Here is a 26,822-nt window from a genome sequence, read left to right on the forward strand (position 1 = left end):
TACATTTTCTAGATTAAGAAGCTTGTTCACCATCACGCCTTTAGGAAGTAATGGTTGCAATGTCGTTTCACCTGGTTGTTATTACAGCTTCAAAAATACAGGGAGAACAGAGTAGAGTACCAAAAATATATCACTGCAAATATTTTACTTATAATATGATTTCTGAACAACCCTAAAATCATATGGGGCGTCATGGTAACAGGTAAGGAATCGGAAGCAGTCTTGAGATCAAAAGAAAATGGAATACCTTTTAAGACCATAAGATTTAAAGTAAAAAATGTCGACCCACATCAATCCATTTCTCTTCTACCTAATTACATCCCGTTTGTTTGTTTCAATCCAAAAGGGTCATTTCTTTTAATTGGCTAAACTAACCCAGCAGAGCCACTTGCGATATATATATAAGTACCCAAAGAATAATAATACAAACTATTTTTTTGGGGTATGAAAAGGTTATCAATACCTGCTAGTAGGACTTGTTTCTGTTTGTTTTCATTTTGATGTAATTTTGACTATATCTAACATCCATAAACATACAATACCGGTGTATAGATAAGAAACATTCTGTTTATGAACATAAGAATATCCAACACGCATAGGCAACGCCATCATTCTAGAACAGAAAAATATCCCAGCCCCTAAACTCTGTTATGTTCTTTCCTAATCAAAGCTCCCTATCAACTAATCCTTTTTGCTAATAAACTCTATAAACTAATTCATACCTCAATTAATTAACTTCAAAACCATTTGATGCAAAACGAACCTGAACTCTAACGCTCGTGCTTAATTTTGTAGGGACCCACCAACCCAAGTCCCAACTGGATTAGGAAAAATGTATATCTGGCGGGGCAGGGCAGCGTGGGGTGTGTTCCGCAATAAGACTTGAGATGAATCTGAAGGCATAGTTAGTGAAGCATTGAAGTGGGACGCTGGTGCTGGTAAAAATGTGGGGCAACCTCTTTTAGCCAAGATGGGTCGATGGAAATCACATTCCTCGCGTATTGTCTGTAAGTTGATACAAGCGAATGGTATATTACCCACTTGGGATTAACTCTGGAACACAGAAAAAGAATCGACTCATATCAATCATTTCATCACAAAACCAAGAAATAGCTAAAAGGTTGCAACTTCTCCGAGAAACAAATTCTCTATCTGAACTAACCTGAACAACACGGATGAAGGGTGAATGTAGACTTCTTGAGAACCTCTTATGGTCTTGTACTTCCCACTGTGGCTGTATGCCTTTAGAGAAGTTGATGGACATAAATTATTCAACGCGTTAGCTAAAGAAAAGGGGGGAAAAGGAAAGGAAAAAAAATGATAAAAGTCGATGCTTAAAAAATAAAAAAATAAAAATCAACGGTTAGATCGTGTTTACGCAACTACAGATTATGACAGAATCACTCACTTCTAAATGACACGCATTTGCAAAAAACCCAGCAGTAATTGCCTTTCTCACTGCCTGCAAGAGTTAATGAGTAGCTAAACAGTAAGCATTTCATTTGCTGTAAGATGTAGCAAATGATAAATACGCAACACGGGTCATGATATGAACTGTTAGAGAGAGAGAGAGAGAGATACAAAATATGAACATCCTACAGGAAAATTGTATCAGAGAATAATCTGCCTTATCTGTTTTGCAGTAATATGTTAAGCTAACATTAATTATCTTATAAACAGAACACCTGCACAGCTACTTAAACTGGGCCGTCATGTCCCCTTGACCTCGTTTATGTAAATAGTGCATGTGCGGTAAAACTTACCAGCATATCTCCTTCACAGGATTTTAAGGAAATGCCTATTCTCTGTGCCGTTCTTCTGAGTTGATCTCGAATTTCAATTACTTTTTTCTGCAAGGCGCAAGCCAATCAAAGATGACAAAGTTAAAGAAGGGGGAGCAAGAGGATGGGAGGGAAGAAAATGTACACATAGACCCCAATAAAATGCACAGGATGGAAGCATCTTAAAAGAAGCTTACAGAACAAATTTTCATTTTTCATGACAGAATGAAGAAAGAGCAGAATGAAAACGTGTTAAAGATTCCCAAGATAGAAGCGCACCATGGCATGATAGTTCACAAAGTTCTTATGACACCACTGTGAAGATTTACCAGACTGGAAAAATCCTTTATAAACATTCGGGAAGGTCACATGGTCACCCTGCTCGCCATAACAAAAAAGTTTCAAAGTCAACCAAACTGATGCAGAAGCATTTCAATAGTTGTTTATGTCCTATAGTCATTTGGGATTTTGAATAGAGTTGTGTCGTTTTGGTGCATTTCTATTTGTTGCTATGTGGTTGTAATGTCATTTTGACCTATTAGCTTTATGTACTAAACTACATGTCGCTTTGGGTGTTTGGTTATTTTCCCTAACGCTTTAAAAGGCGAGGTCTGTAGGAAGATTAGCAGTTTTTGATCATCTGAGTAGAAATTAGAGAGATCTCTCTCTTGTTCCTTTGTTTTAGGTGGATTTGGAACCTCAATTCCTTGCTCCGTCCGGGTTAGGCCGATAAAATCTATCCCCAAAAGGCTTTCTACATCACAAACTAACAGAAAAAAAAAAAAACAAGAGTATTATGATAAGGGCGATAAGCTGTTACTTAGACAGGTGTACGTGAGGAGGGGAAATAAAGGGTGACGTGGAGTTATTAGAATTGTTAGTGTTAGTTAATTGAGTTTCGGTACAGTGCGGTGGTGGTCATGGGCTTATCGTGTGAAATATAGAGGGGAATAAATAGGCCAGAGCTGGATTAGAGTGGGAGGAAATGACTGGAGTTGTAAAGGAAGACTTAGCTGAGGCTGAGCACGGGGAGAGAGAGAGTGTCCTTCGTTTAGTCTGTAATTCATTTTGTTAATCAATAAAGATTCCAACTTTATTCTTCTTGATTCGTTTCTGTGGAGGAAATACTCTGCTCTTATCAATTTGGTATCAGAGCGTAGATTCTGGCAAATATGGCGGCTAGGAAAACCGATGAGAGGTTCGAGTTGGTGGAGAAAGAGATCAAGGAAGTTAGGGGGTTTCCATGGAGAAAGGAATGGGCGACATGGAGAAAGGTCTCGGAGAAGTTAGGGTGGAATTATCACAGAACATGACAGATATGTCCGAGATTCGCCGGCTAATGGAGGAACAGATGAAACTCCTTTCGGCGGCCACGTCGGCACCGGAGAAGACGGTAGCGGCTACGACCGAGGGGGATCACAGACTTAATCGCACCGGAGAAGGTCGCGAGTTGAATCGCGCAGGTGATCGCGGACCCAATCGCGCCGTTGATGACCGAGATGCGAATCGCGAAGGAGAACGCGCAGGGATTCGTGTCAGAGAGGCTCGGGAGGCGAACTGTGCCGGCGAGCGAGTGGAAATATGTTTAGGGGAGGAAAGATCGATTAACCCTAGGGTGACGCAAAATGTGTTGTGTCCGGTGGGAGATTTTGGCTGGCGAGAACAAGGCGTCGATCGTGCGGCGGAGGGAAGGAATCCTCGAAATCCTGGTCGCGGGGGAAGGGAGGATGGGCGAGGGTTGGCAAGGGGTGCTCCTTGGGGGACTCAAGGAAAAAATTGGAACGGTCAGCGTGGTGAGGGGCGTGGATTTTTCTTAGACGGTGAGTCCATGGAGTTCGATGATCGACGGAATGGGACAGGCGTTCCTGTTCATCGAGGAGGAGAAAGGGGACGGAACAGTAATGTTGGAGATAGGTGTAGAGAAAACTGGGAGAGCAGAGGTGTTTTGGAGGAGTTGCCGGTGAATGAAGATTGGGCGGCCCTTCGTCGGTGACAGGTGGAGTGCCCTATCTTTGGAGGAGAGGATCCTGATGGTTGGTTGTTCCGTATGGAACAGTTTTTCTCCATAAACCGATGCTCGGACAAGGAAAAACTCATCAGCTCGGGAATTTCGTTGGAGGGGGATGCCCTGTCATGGTTCCAATGGCAGAATGGCCGCAGGCCTTTCCATAATTGGTCGGAGTTTAGGGTCGCTTTGTTGCAAAGATTCCGCTCCTCGCAGGAGGGCAACCTCTGCGAGAGGTTTTTGGCGATACGGCAGGGGGGTACAGTAGCCGAATACCGTAGGCAGTTTGAAGTTTCAGCAGCCCCACTAAGGGATGTGCCGGAGGAGGTATTGGAGGGAATTTTTGTAAATGGACTTAAGGCGCAGATTCGGGCTGAAGTGAGACTCCTGAAACCGGTGGGGTTGGGGGAAATCATGGAGATTGCCCAGAGAATTGAGGAAAGAAATGATTTGCTGCGTCGGGAAGGGGCTGAAACCAGGTTTTCCCGACCACAATTTCATAGTACTCAGAGGGCTGAGTCTTCACCAACTTTGGTTAGGACGGTGCCGGTAGTGGAACGTCCACAGCGGAACCCTGCGTTGTTAGAGAAAACAGCAACTCAAAGACGGGATTTTCCATTTCGTAAGCTTTCCGATTCTAAGTTGCAGGAAAAGAGGGATAAGGGACTATGCTTTAGGTGCGATGAGAAGTTCACTTTTGGCCATCGTTGTAAGAAGAAGGAGCTTTGGATAATGTTGGTTAGCGATGAGGATGCAACCAACTATGAAGAGGATGACCCAACTTTGCCAAGCTCAGATTGGGAGGAGGGGCAGCCGGAACTTATCGAGTTGTCTTTGAATTCAGTGGTAGGACTTTCGACGCCAAAGACAATGAAGCTCCGGGGCACAATTGCTCAACAAGAGGTAATAGTGTTAATTGATTCCGGAGCAACTCATAATTTCATTTCATTGAGTTTTGTGGAGAGGGTTATGATTCCAATTGCACCCACTGCGGGGTTTGGGGTACAATTAGGAACGGGAGAATCCGTCAAAGGGAAAGGTATATGTAGGGAGGTAGCATTGAAATTAGCACACTTGACCATAGTGGAAAATTTCTTGCCGCTTGAATTGGGGGGGGTGGATGTTATATTGGGCATGCAATGGTTAGAAACATTAGGAGGGGTGCATGTCAATTGGAAATCTCAGATTATGAAATTCAGGCTGAGGAGAAGCGGTTACATTGAGGGAGATTTAAGTCTTTCCACCATGATGATTTCTCTTAAGGCCATGGTTAGGACCATTAAACATGAGGGCCATGGCATCTACTTAGAATTAAGTGCCTTGGATGCCAACAATGAACCGGATTTGGGGGTATTAGGGGATTTGGATCAGCAATTCCAGGGGGAGGTTAATGTGGTCTTGCAGCGGCATTCGAAGGTACTACACATGCCAGAGGGGCTCCCTCCCCAAAGAATACGGGATCATCGCATTATCCTTCAGGAGGGTACCGCCCCTATTAGCGTTCGACCTTATAAGTACCCTCATTTTCAAAAGAACGAGATTGAGAAATTGGTAAGAGAGATGCTTTCGGCGGGTATTATACAGCCGAGTAGCAGCCCATTTTCAAGCCCAGTTCTTTTAGTAAAAAAAAAAAAATGGGAGTTGGCGTTTTTGTGTTGATTACCGGGCACTTAACAAGACTACAGTCCCCGATAAGTTTCCCATTCCGGTTATCGAAGAGCTATTGGACGAATTGAGTGGGGCCACTATTTTTACCAAATTGGATTTAAAATCCGGTTATCACCAAATTCGGATGTGCAAGGAAGATATTCCGAAAACAGCTTTCCGAACGCATGAGGGACACTACGAGTTTTTGGTTATGCCTTTTGGGTTAACCAACGCCCCGGCCACTTTCCAATCTCTCATGAATGAGGTATTGAAACCTTTTTTGCGGAAATTCGTGTTGGTATTTTTTGATGACATTTTGGTTTATAGTAGAACTCTTGAAGACCATATCAACCATTTGGATGTCGTTTTGTCTGCTTTGGAGGACAATCACTTATATGTGAACCAAAAAAAATACATTTTTGCTAGTGGTAAATTGGAGTATTTGGGCCACATTGTCTCTGGAAATAGGGTGGCGGCTGATACTAGTAAAATTCAAGCAATGGTAGATTGGCCCACCCCTCGTTCTATCAAGGAGTTGCGGGGTTTTTTAGGGTTGACAGGCTATTATCGACGCTTTATGTCGGGATATGGGCACCTTGCTTGGCCACTTACGCAGCAACTGAAGAAAGACAACTTTCATTGGACTAGTGAGGCGGAGGACGCCTTTCGGAAATTGAAGCAGGCCATGACCACAGTTCCGGTTTTGGCACTACCAAATTTTGGCCAGCCATTCATCGTGGAATCGGATGCGCCAGGGTTGGGATTGGCGCAGTCCTGATGCAACATCAGCGGCCCATTGCTTATTTCAGTCAAGTGTTGTCATCACGTGCTCGAACGAAATCGGTGTATGAGCGCGAGCTCATGGCTGTGGTCCTCGCCATTCAGAAATGGCACCATTACTTATTGGGACGTCATTTCATTGTTCGAACGGATCAAAGGAGCCTAAAGTTTTTGTTGGAACAAAGACTAATCAATGAGGACCACCAGAAATGGTTGTGTAAGTTGTTGGGTTACGATTTTGAGATCCAATACAAGCCTGGATCTGAAAATCGGGTGGCTGATGCGCTGTCTAGGCAGCCTTCTGGATTGGAATTGGTCCACCTGGCCACTTCGGCGGCTGAGATTTGTTTAACAAATCCAACGGGATCCTCGGCTAGCCGCTATTCGGGCTGCTCTCGTGGCTAAATCCGCAACAGTGAAGGGGTTTTCTTTGTGTAATGGCATGCTATTGTATAAGAGGCGGGTGGTTCTACCCAGGCACTCTCCTCTCATACCGGTCCTCTTGGCAGAGTTTCATGGCAGCAAGATTGGGGGCCACTGAGGCGTATTAAAGACCTTTAAAAGATTGTCTTCGGAATTTTTCTGGTATGGCATGAAGCGGGATGTGTTATCCCTGGTGGCTGCTTGTCAGATTTGCCAACAGAACAAGACCTCTACTTTATCTCCACGAGGATTGCTGCAGCCGTTGCCTCTTCCAAGTCAGGTATGGGATGATATCTCTATGGATTTTGTGGAAGGTCTTCCAAAGTCGGCAGGTCATGACTCTATTTTAGTGATTGTGGATCGGCTTAGTAAGTATGCCGATTTTTTGGCTCTATGTCATCCGTTTTCGGCAAAATCGGTGGCTGCATTGTTCGTTAAAGAGGTGGTCAGGCTCCATGGGTTCCCTCAAACCATTGTGTCCGATCGCGACAAAGTTTTTCTCAGTCATTTTTGGAAGGAGCTCTTTAGATTGGAGGGGACTTCGTTGCATCACAGTACGGCTTACCATCCTCAATCTGACGGCCAAACAGAGGTGGTTAATAGGTGTTTGAAAGCTTATTTACGTTGCTTTGTCTCAGGAAAACCGACTCACTGGTTTTCTCACCTTGCTTGGGCCGAATATTGGTATAATACGAGCTTCCACGTATCCGCGGGAATGACTCCCTTCCGTGCGTTGTATGGTCGTGATCCGCCCAAGTTAGTTCGTTTTGAGTTAGGTTCTATAGCTAACTATTTGTTAGAGCAGCAAATGCAGTCCCGGGATGACATATTGGACGAGCTTCACGCACATTTGTTGCAGGCTCAGCAAGCGATGAAAGCGCAAGCGGATCTTAAAAGGAGGGACGTGTCTTTTGAGGTAGGGGATTTGGTATTTCTGAAACTCAGACCATATCGCCATCGTTCCTTAGCCAAGTTCTCCAATGTGAGACTCTCTCCTCGATTTTAGGGTCCTTACAAGGTTATCATGCGTGTTGGATCCGTGGCGTATCGGTTGCAACTACCCGCGGCTGCGAAAATCCACCCGGTTTTCCATGTGTCGCAACTTAAGAAGGCCATTGGCCTATCTTTGCCGGCTCAAGAGGTTCCGCGTAGTCTAACCGCTGACATGGAGTTACGCGTCGAACCGGAGAGGTTGCTGGCCACTCGCTTTTCACCAGTGACGGGGCAGTTGGAGGTTTTGCTACAGTGGCGTCATTTGCCGGACTTCGAGGCTTCTTGGGAACTGTTCGATGTCATTCTACAACAGTTTCCTGAATTTCACCTTGAGGACAAGGTGACTTTTTTGGGGGGCGGAGTAGTTGATAAGGGCGATAAGCCGTTACTTAGACAGGTGTATGTGAGGAGGGAAAATAAAGGGTGACGTGGAGTTATTAGAATTGTTAGTGTTAGTTAATTGAGTTTCGGTACAGTGCGGTGGTGGTCATGGGCTTATCGTGTGAAATATAGAGGGGAATAAATAGGCCAGAGCTGGATTAGAGTGGGAGGAAATGACTGGAGTTGTAAAGGAAGACTTAGCTGAGGCTGAGCATGGGGAGAGAGAGAGTGTCCTTCGTTTAGTCTGTAATTCATTTTGTTAATCAATAAAGATTCCAACTTTCATTCTTCTTGATTCGTTTCTGTGGAGGAAATACTCTGCTCTTATCATATTACTTATCCACCCTGGAAAAAGTAAAAACAATCATATGGAAAAAAAAAAAAAAATATATATATATATATATATAGTACCTCAGCAGCAGCAAATCTCAACTTTGCCTCATCCAGTTCCTTTTGAGCTCCCCTTCCAAAAACCCAGATAGACTGCATCACCATACTTATTAACAGTGTCCATGGGAACATTACGGCTATATTTTATTTGACGCTCATATATTTGTACCATATTCTACTCGTTTGCTATACTTCTTTTTCCTTGTTCTAAGATGTAGTAGGTTCTTTTCTGTTGGAAAATAAACCTAAGAATTAATTGAATGGGGACTTACTTGAATGGAGAGAATGGCTGCAATAGTTATTATCTCCTCTGAACATCCAAGTTGACTTGAGGACAAGATCATTTTTGAAATCATAGGATCCTAAAAATATTGCAATCAAACATGAGTAAAATTATAGAATCATAATGTAGAACCATAGAGAGAGAAAATCAAATTCTTAAGACTTATAGAATAGGGATAACAACACCGACTTGGGGCATAGAACGGGTTAAAAATATGTAAAGAGAATAAAGTTTAACATACTAATGGAATCTCTGCAACTTGGAATCCAGCCGGAGAAGTAAGTTTGGCATCATCGTCCAGGACTCCGAGTGAATAAAGTACTTCAAGTGCCCGAACCATAGCTTCAGGTGATGGAGATGCTGGCCAATCAAAGCCCAAGATATTATCTATTCCCAAGGCTTTTAACTGAGAAGTGGAAGAGTAAGATCAAAGTCAATATACCATTAGAGTATAATTTCCCAAAAGTGACAATGCATTGTGGAGTCAAAAAGGTGTAGTAAGGACACGTTATACTATTTGAAAGAATGAACTCTAGTCAATTTATAGTCTCTAACAAAACTCCAACTCCTAACTTAAAACAGCAATAAAGTCAATTTTGCAGCTAAAGCAATCTTTCATACAGCATGTTCACTTGCAAATGATGATTAGCACCATGAAATGAGAAAATACATCTGGGATGTAACTTTTTTAAGAAGCTAGTACTCTTTCAGATATAATAGTTCTGCATACAATCAATCAGTTTCACACCATTACGACATAATGGCATACCTGAATGACACAGGAAACAAGATTAGATCGTTGGATCTCTGGAATCCCCTCTGTGGCCATTTCATTGATAAAATACTCTTCTGTGTATAGCCTTGTTGCACCCACAGACAAATATTTCAACGTCAAGCCATAATTTCTGAAATATGCTTTGAAAGAAAGAAGCATGGATTTACATGTAAATGTAAATCACCTAACTTGATAAGTATCAGGGTTTTAGGTACAAGTAAATTATATAACTAAAAAGTAGATACTAATCAGAAGGTTTTAGTGGGTCAAAAATTCTACATCTAAATATGTAAGGGAAAGTGCATTGGGAATAGCAATTATAGATATTGGAGCAGTAGAGCACTATAAAGTTATAACTAGTCAGAAAACGATGGGAAGGTACAGGCACAAGTATAATAGCATCCTGAGAACGATGGCAAGGTACAGGTGCACAAGTATAAGCAGAAGCAACACGACATGTTAACAAAATAGTATTTCATGTTCGTAATTGGTTCCTGACACAGTTCGCACTCTTAAATTAATTAAAATTAACGATATTCTTATGCCATAAAAAAATCATTCAATGACACAGCAACTCCAGTCACACACCTGTAACATTTCCCTGGGCGAATTCTTCCTGCCCTACCAGCTCTTTGCCTAGCAGAAGCCTTCGATATTGGTGCCACTACGAGATTTTCAATATCCGATATCTAGAGCAAAAACAGTTCAATCAATTTCAAAAACCACAAATGTAAGAAATTCAGTTCAAGACTTCAATCAGTTAGAGCTTTAACATATATCTTTAGTCCATACTAACAAGGTTAATCCCTAAGTTATTAATTGATAAGTTACATAAAAAAGGAAATTTAAAAAAAACAGTATCGAAAATGACAATAAAAGAAACAGCTAGAGCATACACTGCATGGTAAATCTCCATTTTATCTGTACGTATGATGGCGACAATGCAACACTCATAATGGAAGTAACGTATTTTCAAAAAAAAAAAATTGTAAAATAAAGCAACGGAAAGGATGTGATGAAGATCATAATATTAATTTGTCTTAATATTTGGTTTATTTTAATTAGTGATTTATGTTATTAGGGTAGTTTCTCATTATAGAATCTCCCTATTTTATTTTGGTTTAGTAGTTTGTTTTGTTATTTGGTTTTCCTACGAACATAGTAGTTTGAAAATCTCCATTCAGAGAATGATTAAAATACATGAAATTGATATTATTGGCTTTCCTTCTACTCTTGAGTTCTTGTTCTCTCTCTAAATCCTCTGTCTCCATAGGTTTTATTTCTTCTTTGGTTCTATTCTGATAGAGACAAGTAACAATTGAGGCAAAATCCCACCCCACCTATTACACGTCACCGAGTCCCACTCTCAAACACGTGCCTTAGCATGCCTTGCATAAGTGAACCGTACAGAGGGCTTACCATATTCTTCTATTCCCTAGATTCTATCTTTTCTATCTTGGTCCTATATCAATATGCTCACACATATTAGAACAAGAAAGAAAGAATTTTAGGCAAAAGTGCATGCAAATACGACACAAAAGGCAGGAAAATCAAAATCCGATAACTACCAGCAAACTGCAAACTGATGGGCCCGTTTGGCAGTGTTTTCAAAATGGTTTTGTTTCGAGTATCAAAATGAAAATGAGAATTTTTTGTGAATGGTGTTGGGACTATTTCTAAAATTTCATTTAGTTATTCTTCTTAAGATTTTTTAGATAAGAAAAAAATGAAATTGTATTTAAGTATGTTTTTGAAAATGTGTATTTACGTTATAGTTTTAGAAAATGAAAATGTGGAATTACAGCTGTCTTCTTAGGGGCAGTGTGGAATTACAACTGTCTTCTTGGGGGCAGATTCACAAGAATCTGTTTCCTGATTTAGTCTTAGGCAGAATATTTACAGGGCTTAATTATAGGATTGATTTGTTAACTTATTTCCTATTTTATTTGATTGCCTTTTTATTTTGCCCTTATTATAGGAATTGAGCTAGCAAGGTTGTTGCCTTCCTCTTCCTATATATTGTCGTGTATTTGTTAGCTCTACGGAATAATGAGAATAATAAGAAAATTCTCTCAATCCATTCTTAAAACCAAGATGGTATCAGAGCCAATCCTTTCTTGACCCTACTCTTATCTCTGGTGCTAAACCCAGAATCAGATCCTTTCCTTATGCCAAAACACGGCCCAGCCACCGGAATGGCTACCCGAAAAGAAATCCCTTCTGCCGTTTCCAATCAAGAAACTGTGATTCAGAACAGTCATGAAGGAACAGACAGCTCTCATCTTCCCATTACCGGTCATAAATTAAATGGAAAAAATTTTCTCCAATGGTCCCACTCCGTGATGATGTTCATATGCGGAAAGGGGAAGGATGATTATCTCACTGATGCTATGACAGCTCTAGCCAAAGAAGATGCAACATTCAAAAAATGGAAGGCAGAGAACAACATGGTCATGTCATGGTTGATAAATTCAATGAATAATGACATAGGAGAGAATTTTCTCCTTTACAAAACAGCGAAAGAAATTTGGGATGCTGTGAGGGAGACGTACTCAGACAATGAAATACAACAGAGCTATTTGAAGTTGAAGGTTTTCTTCATGATTTACGTCAAGGAGATCTCTCAGTCACTCAATATTTGGCAGCAACTGGATATGTTTGAAACAGATGAGTGGGACTGCCCAACAGATGGAGCCAAATACAAAAAGATTGTCAAGAGGAAGCGTGTATACAAGTTTCTATTGGGACTTAATAAGAATCTTGATGAAGTTGGGGGCAGAATTTTAGGAATAAAACCTCTTCCCAACATTCGGGAAGCCTTCTCTGTAGTCCTCCGTGAAGAAAGTTGAAAGAAAAATATGATGGGATCACAAAACCAATAACTAGCAACTGAAAGCTCTGCCTTTGCGGCTCGGGGATCACAATATCAGCCACATGACAATCGGCAAAGGAGACAAGGAAGACCATGGTGTGATCACTGTCACAAAACATGCCATACAAAGGATACATGCTGGAAGATACACGGCAAGCCAGCTAACTAAAAACCGAGCTCCCGAGCCCAAGAAAATTATCAAAGCCGAGGAAATGCTGCTATCATTCCTGTCGAGGAATACACACCTCCACTAGAGAACAATCCGTTCAGCAAAGAACAATTGGAAGTCCTTCAAAGGATGATCACTCAGGCTCCACCAAGTCAGCCACCTACTGTTATTGGAACCGGTTCACTTGCACAAAAAGGTAATTTTCTCAACGCCTTAATTGTGAAACAAGAAAAACCGTGTTCTTGGATTATTGACTCAGGGGCTTCAGACCATATGACTGGGAATGCCAGTATACTTCATAGCCATTCTCCTTGTTCCCACAATGTCTCTGTCCGGATTGCCGATGGGACTCTTTCAAAAGTGACAGGGATAGGCATAGCAATCATCTCTAAAGATTTAGTTCTTGATACAGTACTCTTGGTTCCAACCTTGATTGTAACTTACTTTCTATAAGTAAACTCACCCGAGACTTAAACTGTATCACTAAATTTTCCTCCAACTCATGTATTTTTCAGGACTTGGATTCGGGGAGGACGATTGGTAATGCTAGGATGTGTACAGGACTCTATTTTCTAGAGGTTGAAGGATGCAATGGGGGACAAACTCATTCAGCAAACCGTGTATCTACTACAACTTTATCTACTTTCCATGTTATTCAAAATAAAGATAGTGAAATAATGTTGTGGCACTATCGTCTTGGACATCCTAATTTCATGTATCTTGCTAAACTCTTTCCATCTTTTTTTGGCAATAAAAATCCGAAGTTGTTTCAATGTGAGGTGTGTCAATTGTCTAAGCATGTCCGCACCTCATATCCTAGTATTCCATACAAATCTTCACAACCTTTTGCCATGATTCATAGTGATGTGTGGGGACCATCTAGAATTAAAAATATAACGGGTTCTAGGTGGTTTGTTATATTTGTGGACGATCATACTCGAGCTACTTGGCTTTTTCTAATGAAAGAAAAGTCTGAGGTTGGGAAAATATTTCAAAACTTCAACACAATGATTTAAACACAATTTAATAGCAAAATTCAGATTTTTCGAACTGATAATGCTAAAGAATATTTTGCTACCTATCTTGGGGATTACCTTTAAGTCTTGGAATTGTTCATCAAAGCTCCTGTATTGATACACCCCAACAAAACGGAGTGGCAGAAAGGAAAAATAGACACCTATTAGAAGTTTCTAGATCCCTACTTTTTACCACACACGTTCCTAAACATTTTTGGGGAGAAGCCATTCTCATATCAACCTACCATATCAATCGTATGCCTTCACGGGTTCTTGGCTTCAAAACTCCTTGTCAGGTGCTCCTTGAATATTTTCCCAACTCCCGACTTATTTCCACCCTTCCTTTTAAAGTTTTTGGGTGCTCGGCTTTTGTCCATATTAGTCCATCCCAAAGAAGTAAACTGGATCCCAAGTCAAAAAAATGTCTTTTCCTAGGATATTCTCCCACACAAAAGGGTTACAAGTGCTATTCCCCAGGAAAAAGACGCTTCTTCACTTCTATGGATGTGACTTTTCTTGAAAATCAGTCATATTACCCCAAAACCGATATTCAGGGGGAGAATGAGTCCAAACAAGAAGAATATCTTTTTTGGGAAAATTTGTCGAGTCCTTTGGAAAATTTGTCAAGTCCAAGTCACATCATTCATTCTACTCCCTCAAGTTCCTCGGAATTTTCAACTCACGAACCTGTTTCACCCATAAGAAGTCCCTCCGATTCTCCAATTCCTGAACCCGTCTCACCTGCAAGAAGTCCACATCTAAGCTCCCAAAACATTCTGAGTCCCATATCCAACCGAAGTGTCCCTCCTTCACCTTCACACTCGGAAGCAGAGCCGCATACACAACCTATGCAGACCCAAGAATCTGAACCAAGTCCAGGTAACTCTAATGAATCTCATGAGGTTCCTTTTAATGATCTTGGCTGACCTATTGCATTAAGGAAGGGTGTGAGGTCTTGTACCCAACATCCGATCTCTAAATTTGTCTCTTATGAAGGTCTATCTCCCATGTATCGTGCCTTTATTACTAAACTTGCGACGACTGAAATTCCAAGCAACATTCATGAAGCACTAAAACAGCCAAGATGGAGAATAGCAGTTGAGGAGGAAATTCGGGCACTTGAGAAAAACGGAACTTGGGAACTATCAGAACTACCCAGAGGAATGAGACTAGTTGGATGTATGCGGATTTTCACCATCAAACATAAAGCAGATGGAAGCATAGATCGATTCAAAGCTCAGTTGGAAGCGAAGGGGTTTATTCAGTCTTATGGGATTGACTACCAAGAAAAGTTTGCCCCTATTGCAAAGCTCAACACCATTCGAGTCTTGTTATCTCTTGCAGCAAACCTTGACTGGTCTCTTCACCAACTTGACATAAAAAATGCCTTCCTCAACGGTGATTTGGAAGAAGTGGACATGAAAATTCCCCCTGATTTTGAGACTAAATAGAATACAAACAAGGTGTGTAAACTCAAAAAATCCCTATATGGTCTCAAACAATCTCCTAGAGCTTGGTTCGATAGATTCACGAGAGCTGTGAAGAAATATGGCTCCACTCAATGCCAATCTGATCATACTCTCTTCATCAAACAATCTTCTGAAGGGAAAAGGTCCATTCTTATTGTCTGTGTTGATGATATTGTACTTACGGAAGATCATGAAGAAGAAATAAAGGCTCTCAAGCAACTCCTAGCTCAAGAATTCGAAGTAAAAGATTTGGGGTATCTTAGGTACTTCCTTGGGATGGAAGTTGCTCAGTCCAAAAAGGCATCTTGGTTTCTCAACACAAGTATGTCCTAGACCTCCTCAAAGAAACCGGCATGCTTGGATGTAAGCCTTCAGACACTCCCATGGACTCAAATAAAAAATTGGGAGTAGGAAAAGAAAGTACATCAGTTGACAAAGGCAGATATCAACGCTTAGTAGGAAAACTTATATATCTCTCTCACACAAGACTTGACATCAGTTTCTCAGTTAGCAGTGTCAGCCAATTTATGAACAACCCGACTGAAGAACATCTAGAGGCAGTATATCGAATCCTAAGATACCTAAAGAAGAACCCCGGGAAAGGCTTATTCTTCAAAAGGGTGGAGAGTAGAGAGGTTAAGATCTTCACTGATCTGATTGGGCTAGTTCTATCACAGATAGGAGATCCACCACCGGTTATTGCACATATGTCTGGGGAAATTTGATCACTTGGCGAAGCAAGAAATAATCAGTTGTGTCTTAGAGCAGTGCCGAAGCTGAATTTAGGGCAATGGCTCTTGGAATCTGTGAAGGAATGTGGTTGAGGAAACTTCTAGAAGAGTTAAGATTCTCAAATGAAGGACCCCTAAAGATGTTTTGTGACAATCAAGCAGCTATCAACATTGCTAAGGATCATGTTCATCATGATCGGACTAAACATGTCGAGATAGATCGCCACTTCATCAAAGAAAAAATTGAGGCTGACTCATCACCTTTGTTTACACACCAACCAGAAATCAGATTGCAGATATCCTCACGAAGGCCCTTCCAAGAGCTATTTTTGAAGATCTAAGTTCCAAGCTGGGTATGATTAACATCTATTACCCAGCTTGAGGGGGAGTGTGGAATTACAGCTGTCCTCTTGGGGGCAGATTCACAAGAATCTGTTTCCTGATTTAGTCTTAGGCAGAATATTTACAGCGCTTAATTATAGGATTGATTTGTTAACTTTATTCCTATTTTATTTGATTGCTTTTTTATTTTGCCCTTATTATAGGAATTGAGCTGGCAGGGTTGTTGCCTTCCTCTTCCTATATATTGTCGTGTATTTGTTAGCTCTACCGAATAATGAGAATAATAAGAAAATTCTCTCAATCCATTCTTAAAACCAAGAGAAAACAATTTTCAACCATTTTCTATTTCTTTAACAAAAACCATTCTCAATATTTTTTGTCTTCGTTTTCGGTTTCAAAGCATTTGATGACCAAACGCGGTTTAGAGACTGATTTCCTTTTCGCATCTCAAAAGACGTGCATAAAGGTTTTCAAAAACAAATGAAAATGATACCAAATGCACCCAATGTTATTGCAATCTGTTACATTTTTTTAATTCCTTTTCATAGGAGTACATTTTTCATTTTTAAACATGCAAAAGAAAAAAGAAATTGTTAATGGACATACAGGATCGTAGAACCGTTGCTTTGAGAAGCCACTATCAACAACATAGACAATTCCCTACATAGAACAGAGGAATTACAGCATATGATGATGCACTATTCCGCCACCAAGTACAATTAATTAAGTCTTATGAATATCCATTGAAATGCAGACGTGTGCAATACCTCCAAAGTTAAGGACGTCTCTGCAACATTTGTTGATATCACTACTTTCCTCTTCCCTCTAGGAGTGGAAGTAAACACAAGCTCCTAGAAGCAGAAAGGCAGATTCTTAAGTTCCTCTTAAATAAACACCCGTGCAAATCAAAGTTATCCATTGAGATACAACAAAACGCATAACTTACCTACTCAGCACGTGGAAGACCAGAGTAGAGAGGCAAAGTAAGCAATCCTGAAAAAGAATATGAGATATACAAATCTCAGACACATTTGGCATAACCTTGCATCTGATGCTTCAAAATAACACTCCAACTACAAAGACCAGCACAAAACTTTTCTAATCTTTTCGTAACAAATTGGATAAAAGTGAATAAATGAAACAACAACAATAAAGAGCTGAAACCGAGTAGAAATACTACGTTCCTTGTACCTGAAGAGTTTCTCCCACGGCTTTGAACTTCTTCATTAAGCATTTGTACGGCAGCATCAATATCATCTTGTCCAGTAAGAAACACCAAAATATCTCCCATTGGTTCCTAAGCAACAAGAAGGTTTTAAATAATTCACACCACTAACAGAAAATTGTCATGTTTTGGCTCCAATTTGTATGCATGGTATAAAAATGAAAAAATGCCATAGAATAGAAGTAAGATCCTAATGGAAGGAAAAACCATACAGCATCTCCAAACTTCAAATTAGGGTACCTGATTATGAATGGACAATACTGTTGAAACAGCAGCCTGAACATAGTTGGATACAGGCTCTTCCACGTAATGAATGTGTACATTAAATCCTCTACCCTGCAAGAAAAGCAGATATGGTTATGTTAAATTTATTTACAACTGACTAACATCACAATATAGCCTTAAAACTTCCTCAACAAAACAAGGTTATTTTAAGTGTAATTGAGTATGGGAAATAGAGAGAGAGAGAAGAGGGCATTGTTCCAGTAAGTCATACCTCAACCGATAGGATTGCAGGATCCATCCTTGGTCCTCGGACACCACCTTCCGTTTCCCGGCGCTTTTTGCTGTTTTAGAAGGAAAGCAAGGTACAACAAGATACATGTATTAGTATTCCACTACGCATGCTTGTAAATCTAGCTTAAGCATTTGGCCCAAACAAAAAAATGAAGACCAAACAAAAAAAATGAAGACATAGCCTAGATTCAAAAATTGATAGCATTCAATCCCTTAGAGTTTATCTACGGTCCATTAAACAGCTATGGAAAATCTATACCGGTAAACACTCATTTCAACGGGTAGAACAACTGATCAACAGAAATCATGCAATAGACTAAATAAGAGCAAAAAGAAGTAAAACGTAATTGAAAATGAATGCAACTCCAAGCATTTGAGTAATAGTTTCCTAATATCCACAACGACAGCAAATGCAAAAGGTCATAAATAGACTTCTTTTGAAGGATTAAGGATGAAGTGCTGGTTAATACCCACAAGAACCAAGTCAAAGAAAGAAATCCAAGTGTGATAAAATACTCGGAACAAACCTGGTGTTGAAAAAATCAGACATGGACTTTGCTTCAATTGTGGCAGAGGAGATTATCAAACGTAACTCGGGTCAACGTCGTTGGATCTGTAATTTAGGATTTAGGATTATATGAAATAGGATGAACCCCAAAACTAAAGTAAATATTTTCATATGTTTGTTTTTGTTTCTTAAGCAATCAATGATATGTCCTTACGTAAAATACCTTTTTCAAGAGACCTAGTAAAATATCAGTTGAGATAGATCTTTCATGAGCCTCATCTACCATTATGACGCTGAGACAGTCACATTAGAATGCAAGTTAAAACTATAAATAAATTAAAAAAAAAAAAAAGAAGAAAGAGAGAAAAAAAGATTTCCTCCCACAATAAATGGGCAATCTCGATATGAAAAGAACTGGACGTATATATTATATACTTTAGAAAGAGGAAAGCAGCAAAAGCATACTCAAAATTGAAAAATACCTATACTTAGTCAAGAGAGGATCATCCATCATTTCCCTAAGTAAAACCCCATCCGTGAGAAACTTTATCATAGTTACACCCTGTGCTGCCAAAACACCCATTATTCATTAATCGTGATATTGAATTACAAGTTACAACCATGATAACTAATTTGCAAGACTAATGTTTATTGATAAAACATAAATAAATAAAATGTCTAACATTTTTGGTGATATCTTCAAATCTTATTGTGTAGCCAACTTCCTCTCCAAGCTTGACCCCCATTTCTTCAGCCACTCTTGAAGCAACTGCCTGAATATCACAAACTCTAAGCATTTGTGAGAAAATGAATCAAAATTTCATAGGGCTCTTTAAACACATAGCAAAATTTAAATACGAAGGTTGAAATGTAGCAAAATTTTTGAAAGTTTATAAACAATAACAAAAATTGATATTATTAAAGTAATGACTACGTAATTAATGGTACAATATCATTATGATAATTACTATGTAATTTTTTGTTATCTTTATAATCTATTGAAAACTTTGCAAAGTTTCAATTCAAATTTCAAGGTATGAAATTATGCCATATAGGGTAATTAAAAAAAGGTAACATCTTCAACTCATGAAAATGGCTTAGAAAGCAATAAATCACCTGAACAGCCAATCTTCTTGGTTGTGTACAAGCTATAACACGCCCACCATTAGCCCAACCTGCTTCTTTGAGGTACTGCGGTTTCAGAAGCCAAAATAACAAACATTTGAAATTATTACTGAAAAGGGTCACTAACATTTCTTCGATATTCTCATGCATTTTTCCCGAAAAACAAACAAACAAACAAACCTGAGGAATCTGAGTGGTTTTGCCACTGCCCGTTTCGCCAACAACAATGGTGGTGGCATGGGTCTCCACCAAATAAAGAATGGCGGTGCGGTACTTGAACACGGGAAGCCTCTGTCTCAGCCTCTCGATACTCGAATACCCAAATCTGCCACCACAACCAAAATAGAAATCAATAACTGTAAGACAACAAGAATGAAAGTGGAAATTGAATCAGAAGAAGAAAGATACCCAGAGGAAGAAGAGTGAGAAGAAGAGAAGAAGAGAAGACCACCCTCCTCGTCGTCGAGAAGGCGGGGTTTCTCGGTGCCTGGCTTCCAAAACTGGGGCATTGCTTGCTTTTTCGTTGCTTTCGTTTCGTTTCACCGCGGCTTCTTCTTCTTGTTTGCTGCTTTTACTTTCTCTCTTCTGCGTTCCGTTCGTTTTCTTTGGATTATTGAAGTTGGAAATTGGAGCCAATTGGCCCCTCCTGGGCCTCCTCTTAAATCCAAAAACCCGTTTGTAAATTGGGAGGCGGGTCCTCCGTCAGGGGAATGAATTAGGGTCCCAACTCTATCACACCCCAAAATGTAGGGTTTTCTTTTTTTTTTTTCGGTTCCAAATTAGCCTAACCCGCATTGTGCTGGTAGAGTTGCGGGACGGTCTCTTTCTAACCCAAGCATACCCTACCCGGCCGAAAGGCAGAGATAAAATGTTAAAAAAAAATTTAGAAACCCTATGATACCCTTTCTTTCTCTTCTCACTTCTTAGCTTATTTTTCCCTCTTATCTCTCAACCTATTGCGCTGCTCACTCGGCCAGCCGAAGAGTCTCTTGATATTGGCGGTTTCTCTTTCTTCCTACTTTCTCCGCTTGTCCGCCATTCCTCCACCGTTCCCTCGTCGTTCGTCTTCTTCTTCTCAGACTCTCTCACCCTTTCGAACCCTCATGTCAGCCTCCTCCGCTGTGATTCCGCCAATAGGTTCAGGTATTTCCCTAAACTACGGGGTCATTTGCTCTCCTTATTCGTCTTCTTGGATTTGCTGAATTAATTTGTTTGTTATATGAAATCATCACGTTTGGCAAAAACTGAGTTTTGTCACAAATCTATATGACCAGAATCCCAATTGACAATTGCTTCTTTCACGTCCAAGAGGAAAAGAAAAGGGTTACTAGGATACCAGATGCAATTCAAATTTGCCACACAGCAGGGGACACAGTCAAACGTCCAGGCCCAACCCTCCCAGCCCGCAAAACTGAACCTACCGAGGTAACTCGAAGGGTTACGGGTTTGTGAGCCAAATATAGTGATGCGGCCCAAATTTTCCTCACTTCTAATGTGGTGGCTCAGCCCGCAAAACGGATGCTTTTAGGCCCAACCTGAGCCTACCCAGCCTACTTACACCTCTAAAATGAATAGCACTTCTATTCGGGATCCGGATCAGATGCCAATACGGATTATGATACGGTAACCCGATTCAAACTAAAACTTAAAACTCTTCCTACCCGATTCAAATTAAAACTTGAAACTCTTCAAAAAAAAAAAAAAAAAACCAACTGGACGTGTGCATTATAAAAGCATCCGTTTGGTTCACAAGTATCAATTATTTAAGTTTGAGTATATAAAACAAACAAGTCTTAAATGAAGAGTTAATGGATCAGGAGACTTCACCACTCCTTGTCTTCAGTTTGCCTCACTAAAAAGTGTATATGATAATTGATAGTGCATGCTTAGCTTGGGAACCTCATAAGAGCATGCCTTTCTGCTGTGGCTCAGTGGCTGCCGAGGGTCACATTCTGTGGCAGTTAAAACTTTGGTGATTTCGCCCTGTTTTTTTTTTCTTTTCTTTTTTCTTTTTTTTTCCATTTCCATGGATAATCTGGCATTAGAAGTAGAAAGGGTCATCAAAGGAAAGATTCCAAGATAGCTTGAGCAATACCTTGTGAGGTTGAAACTTGAGATATAGTGGTTTTCTATTGGCCAGGAACTACTAAGGCCCGTTCACTTCGCTGATTCGAGTTTAGAATTCGAGTTGAGATGTGACTTTATGTGAGAGCTTTTTACTGTAGTAAAAAAGTTAAATGTGATTGTTTGTGAGAGCTTTTTACTGTAGAAAAACTCAAATTTTAAACTCGAATCAGCGAAGTGAACGAACCTTAAGTCTTGTTTTATTGAATAAATATTCAGCAAGTATTCTTTTTCTTTTTTTTTTTTGTTCCTAGTAAAAAAGGCTTATTATACTAACAAAAACAAATCCTCCTGATTATTTATTTAATAAATCAGAATGAACGCATGAAGATTAGACTGCAAGTGTACAATGTAACAGAGTTATCCTATACTATTCAAAGTTCCAATTATAATGCATGGCAATCCAACAAGTGTTCATATTGATTTCTTTTTTCTATATGCTGACTTTTGGTAATTAAATAGTCCTCTTGATTTTTTTTTTCCTAGATTATGACTCGGTCAATATTCTACCTTTCTAATTGTGTGCTTGACTAGTGGTCCCATAACTTCAGACCAAATCAATGCGCGTTTTCCCCTTCATCACACGTAATTACGTGTAGAAGAACTCAACATCTAGAAGAACTCAACATCACATTCCATATATATACAGAACTAGTACGATCATTTTCATGAATTATTGTAAAATCTTGTAACAAATTTTTGCACTTGGAATACTTAAGCTCCAATGCTTTTCTCTTCTCTTTCTTTCACTTCACTTCCAACACTTGGATTCTTCTTTCGCATACTAATTTTCTTTCTTCTTAAAACATCTTATGGAGCTCAACCGGCTTATAATAACGAGAAGGTTACGAATATCGGAGCAATCGTTGATATTACATCTCGTATTGGGAAAGAACAGAAAGTTGCCATGGAAATTGCAGCTCAAAACTTCAACAACAAATCAAAGAATCACAAGCTCTCTCTATATTTTCAAGATTCTGCTTCTTCTGGTTGGTTATCTCTTAAAACTCTTTCTGTGTATTCAAGTGAAATAATTGTTTCATACTAACAACACATGGTCGATTTCCATTCCAGCCAAACAGATGATTGAAGAAAAGAAAATAGAAATGATTGTTGGGATGAAGACATGGCAAGAAGCTGCTTTAGTAGGAAAAGTAGGAAACCGAACTCAAGTTCCGGTTATTTCATTGGCAGCACCTAGCATAACACCCCCATTAATGCAACTTAGATGGCCTTTCTTGATAACAATGGCGAACGATCTCTCTTACGAAATCAAGTGCATTGCAGATCTTGTTTGTGCCTATAACTGGCGAAAGGTTGTAGTCATAATTGAGGATGATGAATACGGTGGTGATATGGGAATCATAAACCTTTTAAATGAGGCTCTTCAGAGCATTGGTTCCGAGATTGAATCCCGTTTAGTCCTTCCACCCTATTCATCTCTCTCCGACCCAAAAACGATGGTCCTAGATGAGATTGTGAAACTTTTGCAAGTACAATCTCGGGCTTTTATCGTTCTTCGGTCTTCATTGCCTATGGTAAGTCATTTGTTTAGAGAGGCTAAGAAACAAGGACTTTTAGATAGTGATTCGGCTTGGATAATCACAGAGAGCATTACAAGTTTGCTGGGCTCAGTTGACAACTCTGTCATTTCCTCTATGAAAGGAACTCTTGGAATCAAGAGCTACTATTCCAAGACTAGTAGTTCTTATAAAGCTTTCTATTCCCGATTTGAGTAACTCTTTGGAGAAGAGAACCCGCGAGAAGGTGATTCAAACCCCGGAATTTATGCTTTACAAGCATATGACAGTATTGGAGCAATTACACAAGCCTTAGAGGGAATGGCTAGCAACACTAGTTCAAAAGAGATGTTGGAGAAGATATTATCAGCCGATTTCGAAGGTTTAAGTGGGAAAGTAAGTTTCGAAGAAGGCAAGTTGTTGCATAATCCAATATTCCAGGTTGTAAATGTGGTTGATAACAAAGAAAAGGAACTAGACCAGAAAAAAGGGATATACAATGAACTGGATTTTTGGATGCCAGAATATGGATTCTTGGAAAGCCTTGATGCAAAAAAAGGTAAAATGGAAAATATAAGTGATTTTATCAGCAAAAATTCCCAAGAGTTAGTTGGCTCAGTACTTTGGCCTGGGAACTTGAAGAATAGAACACCAAGAGGGTGGGCAATGCCTTCTATTACAAAACCTTTGAGAGTTGCAGTTCCTGGCGGTACCCAATTTGATAAGTTTGTTACGGTTGTTGAGTTGAACAGACTCTCAAATGAGGACTATGATGGTTTCTGCATTCAAATCTTCAAGAAGGTGCTAAAACGTCTGGATTATGATCTTCCATATCAGTTTTCAGCTTTAGATGTCATTGCATATGATGAACTTATTGAAGCTGTCTATAACAAGGTATAATCTACATTTCAATTCCCTTACAAGTCCTTGTTTCATTTACATTACATATACTTTAAAGATCAATCTTCTTTTGTACCCCCTTTTCTGATATACTTGCTTGGTCTGATACGAACTATTTTCATGGTAGACTTATGATGCTGTCGTGGGCGACATGACCATTTTAGCCGACCGATTAAATTACGTGGAATTCACTCAACCATATACCGAATCAGGGCTTTCAATGGTGGTTCCAATCAAGTCTGGAGAGTCGGCATGGATGTTTGTGAAACCTTTCGCGTGGGAAATGTGGGTGGCCACTCTTGCCATCTTAGTTTACACAATGTTCATAGTTTGGTTCTTGGAACATCCAACCAATCCAGAATTTAGTGGTTCATTGAAGAAGCAGATTGGCACCACACTTTGGTTCACATTCTCCTCTCTCTTCTTTGCTCACAGTAAGTTTTACATACACACTTGCACTTATAAAGCTTAGCATTTATGTTGCTGTTAGGAATTACACCCTAATCCTTAATATTCGAGAACAAAATTAAGGTAAACAATGACCATATACAAATACGAGATTTGTAGTAATTCACTCTCAATATGAGAGCTACGTCCCATTTGTCGCTATAGATTTGTCATAGTTAGAAACAAGATGATTTTACTTCTCTTAAATGCCTCACAAGAGACCAACCTCCTCTTTCAAGCTCCCTAAAAAACGGCTGCCCTAAGAAAACCATTGCACAAAATTATTAAGACAGACTATTACAACTGTAGAATGCCTAGAATACCCCTGAAAAACCATTCCAATATAACAAGACAGGAAAATGTGTACAATATTGTTTGGCTTCAATAATTTAACAGCCTCAACATATCATAAGAATAATAATAATACATGTATAGTTTACAAAATTTTTATGGAGTTTTTCTGCTTAATTTTTTGCAGAGGAAAGAGTCCATAGCAACATCACTAGAGTGGTTGTTGGGATGTGGTTTTTCGTTGTGTTCATCTTAACCGCAAGCTACACTGCCAGCCTTTCTTCATTGCTTACAGTGAAACAACTAGAGCCAGATATAGACATCGAGTGGCTAAAACGAACTGACCAAAAGGTTGGTTGTGGAGATTCATTTATGAGAAGATACTTGGAGACAGTTCTTGACTTCAAGCCGGAGAACATCATAGATGTTCCTGATGAACACCATTACTTGGAGCGATTTAGAGAGGGAAACATTACTGCTGCATTTCTTGAAGTCCCATACGAGAAAGTTTTCCTTAACAAGCACTGCAAGGATTACACTACCACCACGCAGAGATTTGGTGGATTGGCCTTTGTGAGTATTAACTACATACCATTGCATTTTCTCTCTTCCAAAACATTTTTTTTTTTTTTTTTTTTTTTTTACAAGAGTATTATTTGGCATTAGTGGTATCAGGCACTACTATTACTCATATAGAATTGATGTTAGATGTGAGTCCCATACTTGTAGACCCTACACAGTAGGGGTGCACGACACCACCGATGCCCTTTATCTTTCTTTCTGTTTATGTCTCACTCTTAATATAAACATCACATGCAATTTTTACATTGTCAGAGCTCAAAAATTGATCAATTATGCAGTTCTGTAAAAGCTCTTTGCAGTAGCTAAAAGTGATTCATTTTCTGAAAGTTTTGTTCTTTTTCTTTTCCTTGATGAGAATACTCTTTTTTTTACCCCTTTAGAAAAGTCTATGAACTAACACAAAAGGGGAATTCTGCCTTATATGCAGGCATTCCAGAAAGGCTCTCCTATAGCTAGGGATTTTTCAAAAGCCATTCTACAGCTATCAGAAGATGGAAATATAACTTCGCTCGAAAAACAGTGGTTGACTCCCTCGAATGAGTGCTTACCAAATAGCATAACAACTAATGAAACTGAAAGCTTGAGCCTTAAGAGCTTTTGGGGTATCTACCTTTTATCTGGTGCCATTTCCACCATCTGTTTTCTGCTCTCCCTTGCTCGGCTACAAAAGAATTACCGACATCATCAGCAAGCGAATGGCGCCAACCACACTACCGAAAACAAGATGCTTGGATTGGCAAGGTACTTCTACAATGACGTGACCAATACTAGTCAAGAAAGAGCTTCTCCTACTACTACTACTACTAGTAGTAGTAATATTAGTTTCTCTGCTAATGGCATGCCTAATCTTGATGGATCGATTTCTTCAACGTGGGAATTTGTGAGCACATCCGATGCTACAGAGAGTCTTGGGACTTCTCCACCAGCTGAAATTGAAATTACAACACTAAATAATGATAATGATGATATTACACAAGTATAAACATGTTGCAATAATTCACATTGCTAGATTTTTAAATGTATGCATCTTATAGCTAGCGTAGTGTTTAATGTAGGAATTGGGATGACAAAATTGTACAAATTTGAAGATTGGCCTGTCCCTCTTCACTGTTGAGAATTTCATGTGTAATACTAGGATTGTGTAATTCAGTACTTTTTCAATTATTAAAAAAAAACAAAACATAATTCTAATTGATTAATTTTTGAAGTGCAAAGTATGAAATGAGTAATAGAGAAATGGACTGGGTTACATAAATTTTCCCTTTTTTTCAGTGAGACAGAGAATAAGACTTGAAGGGTGCGTTTGGAATTGATTCCAAAACGTTTTTATTTTCTGTATGAAAATGAAAATGAAAACGTTTTTAGTTTCATTTTTGAATTATTTCTAAAAATGCGTTTGGTAGTTTTATTTAGAGATTGATTTCAATTTTAAAAAAAACTGAAACTGCGTTTGGTAGTTTAATTTTTGAAAACATGTAATAATATATTAAATAATAATATATTAAATAAATAATATTATTATAATAT

At 39.4% G+C, this 26,822-nt stretch overlaps 1 protein-coding gene, 1 long non-coding RNA gene and 1 pseudogene across 2 annotated transcripts; 2 read left to right on the top strand and 1 right to left on the bottom strand.

Annotated features, from left to right (window-relative positions):
- Positions 1–290: 290 nt before the first annotated feature.
- On the bottom strand, positions 291–19,963 carry LOC21392209 (probable pre-mRNA-splicing factor ATP-dependent RNA helicase DEAH9). Its single transcript, XM_024168991.1, is given in 23 exon segments — positions 291–1,053; positions 1,163–1,242; positions 1,409–1,462; positions 1,764–1,850; positions 2,061–2,159; positions 8,422–8,493; positions 8,673–8,762; positions 8,925–9,089; positions 9,453–9,543; positions 10,047–10,147; positions 16,664–16,717; positions 16,825–16,908; positions 17,004–17,050; positions 17,249–17,354; positions 17,523–17,618; positions 17,779–17,848; positions 18,326–18,411; positions 18,530–18,599; positions 18,789–18,868; positions 18,990–19,079; positions 19,423–19,497; positions 19,612–19,756; positions 19,840–19,963. Coding segments are annotated over 23 exon segments (2,091 nt in total). The 5' UTR covers positions 19,941–19,963; the 3' UTR covers positions 291–905.
- A 532-nt stretch (positions 19,964–20,495) lies between these two features.
- LOC112092541 lies at positions 20,496–22,241 on the top strand. Its single transcript, XR_002902632.1, has 3 exons — positions 20,496–20,574; positions 20,706–21,054; positions 22,107–22,241. It is a non-coding gene; the product is annotated as an uncharacterized LOC112092541 (long non-coding RNA).
- Positions 22,242–22,246: 5 nt separating this feature from the next.
- Positions 22,247–26,543, top strand: LOC21392211 (annotated as a pseudogene).
- The last annotated feature ends 279 nt before the right edge of the window (positions 26,544–26,822 follow it).

This window comes from Morus notabilis, unplaced genomic scaffold (genome assembly GCF_000414095.1).
Source record: "Morus notabilis unplaced genomic scaffold, ASM41409v2 Scaffold669, whole genome shotgun sequence".
NCBI lineage: Eukaryota > Viridiplantae > Streptophyta > Magnoliopsida > Rosales > Moraceae > Morus > Morus notabilis.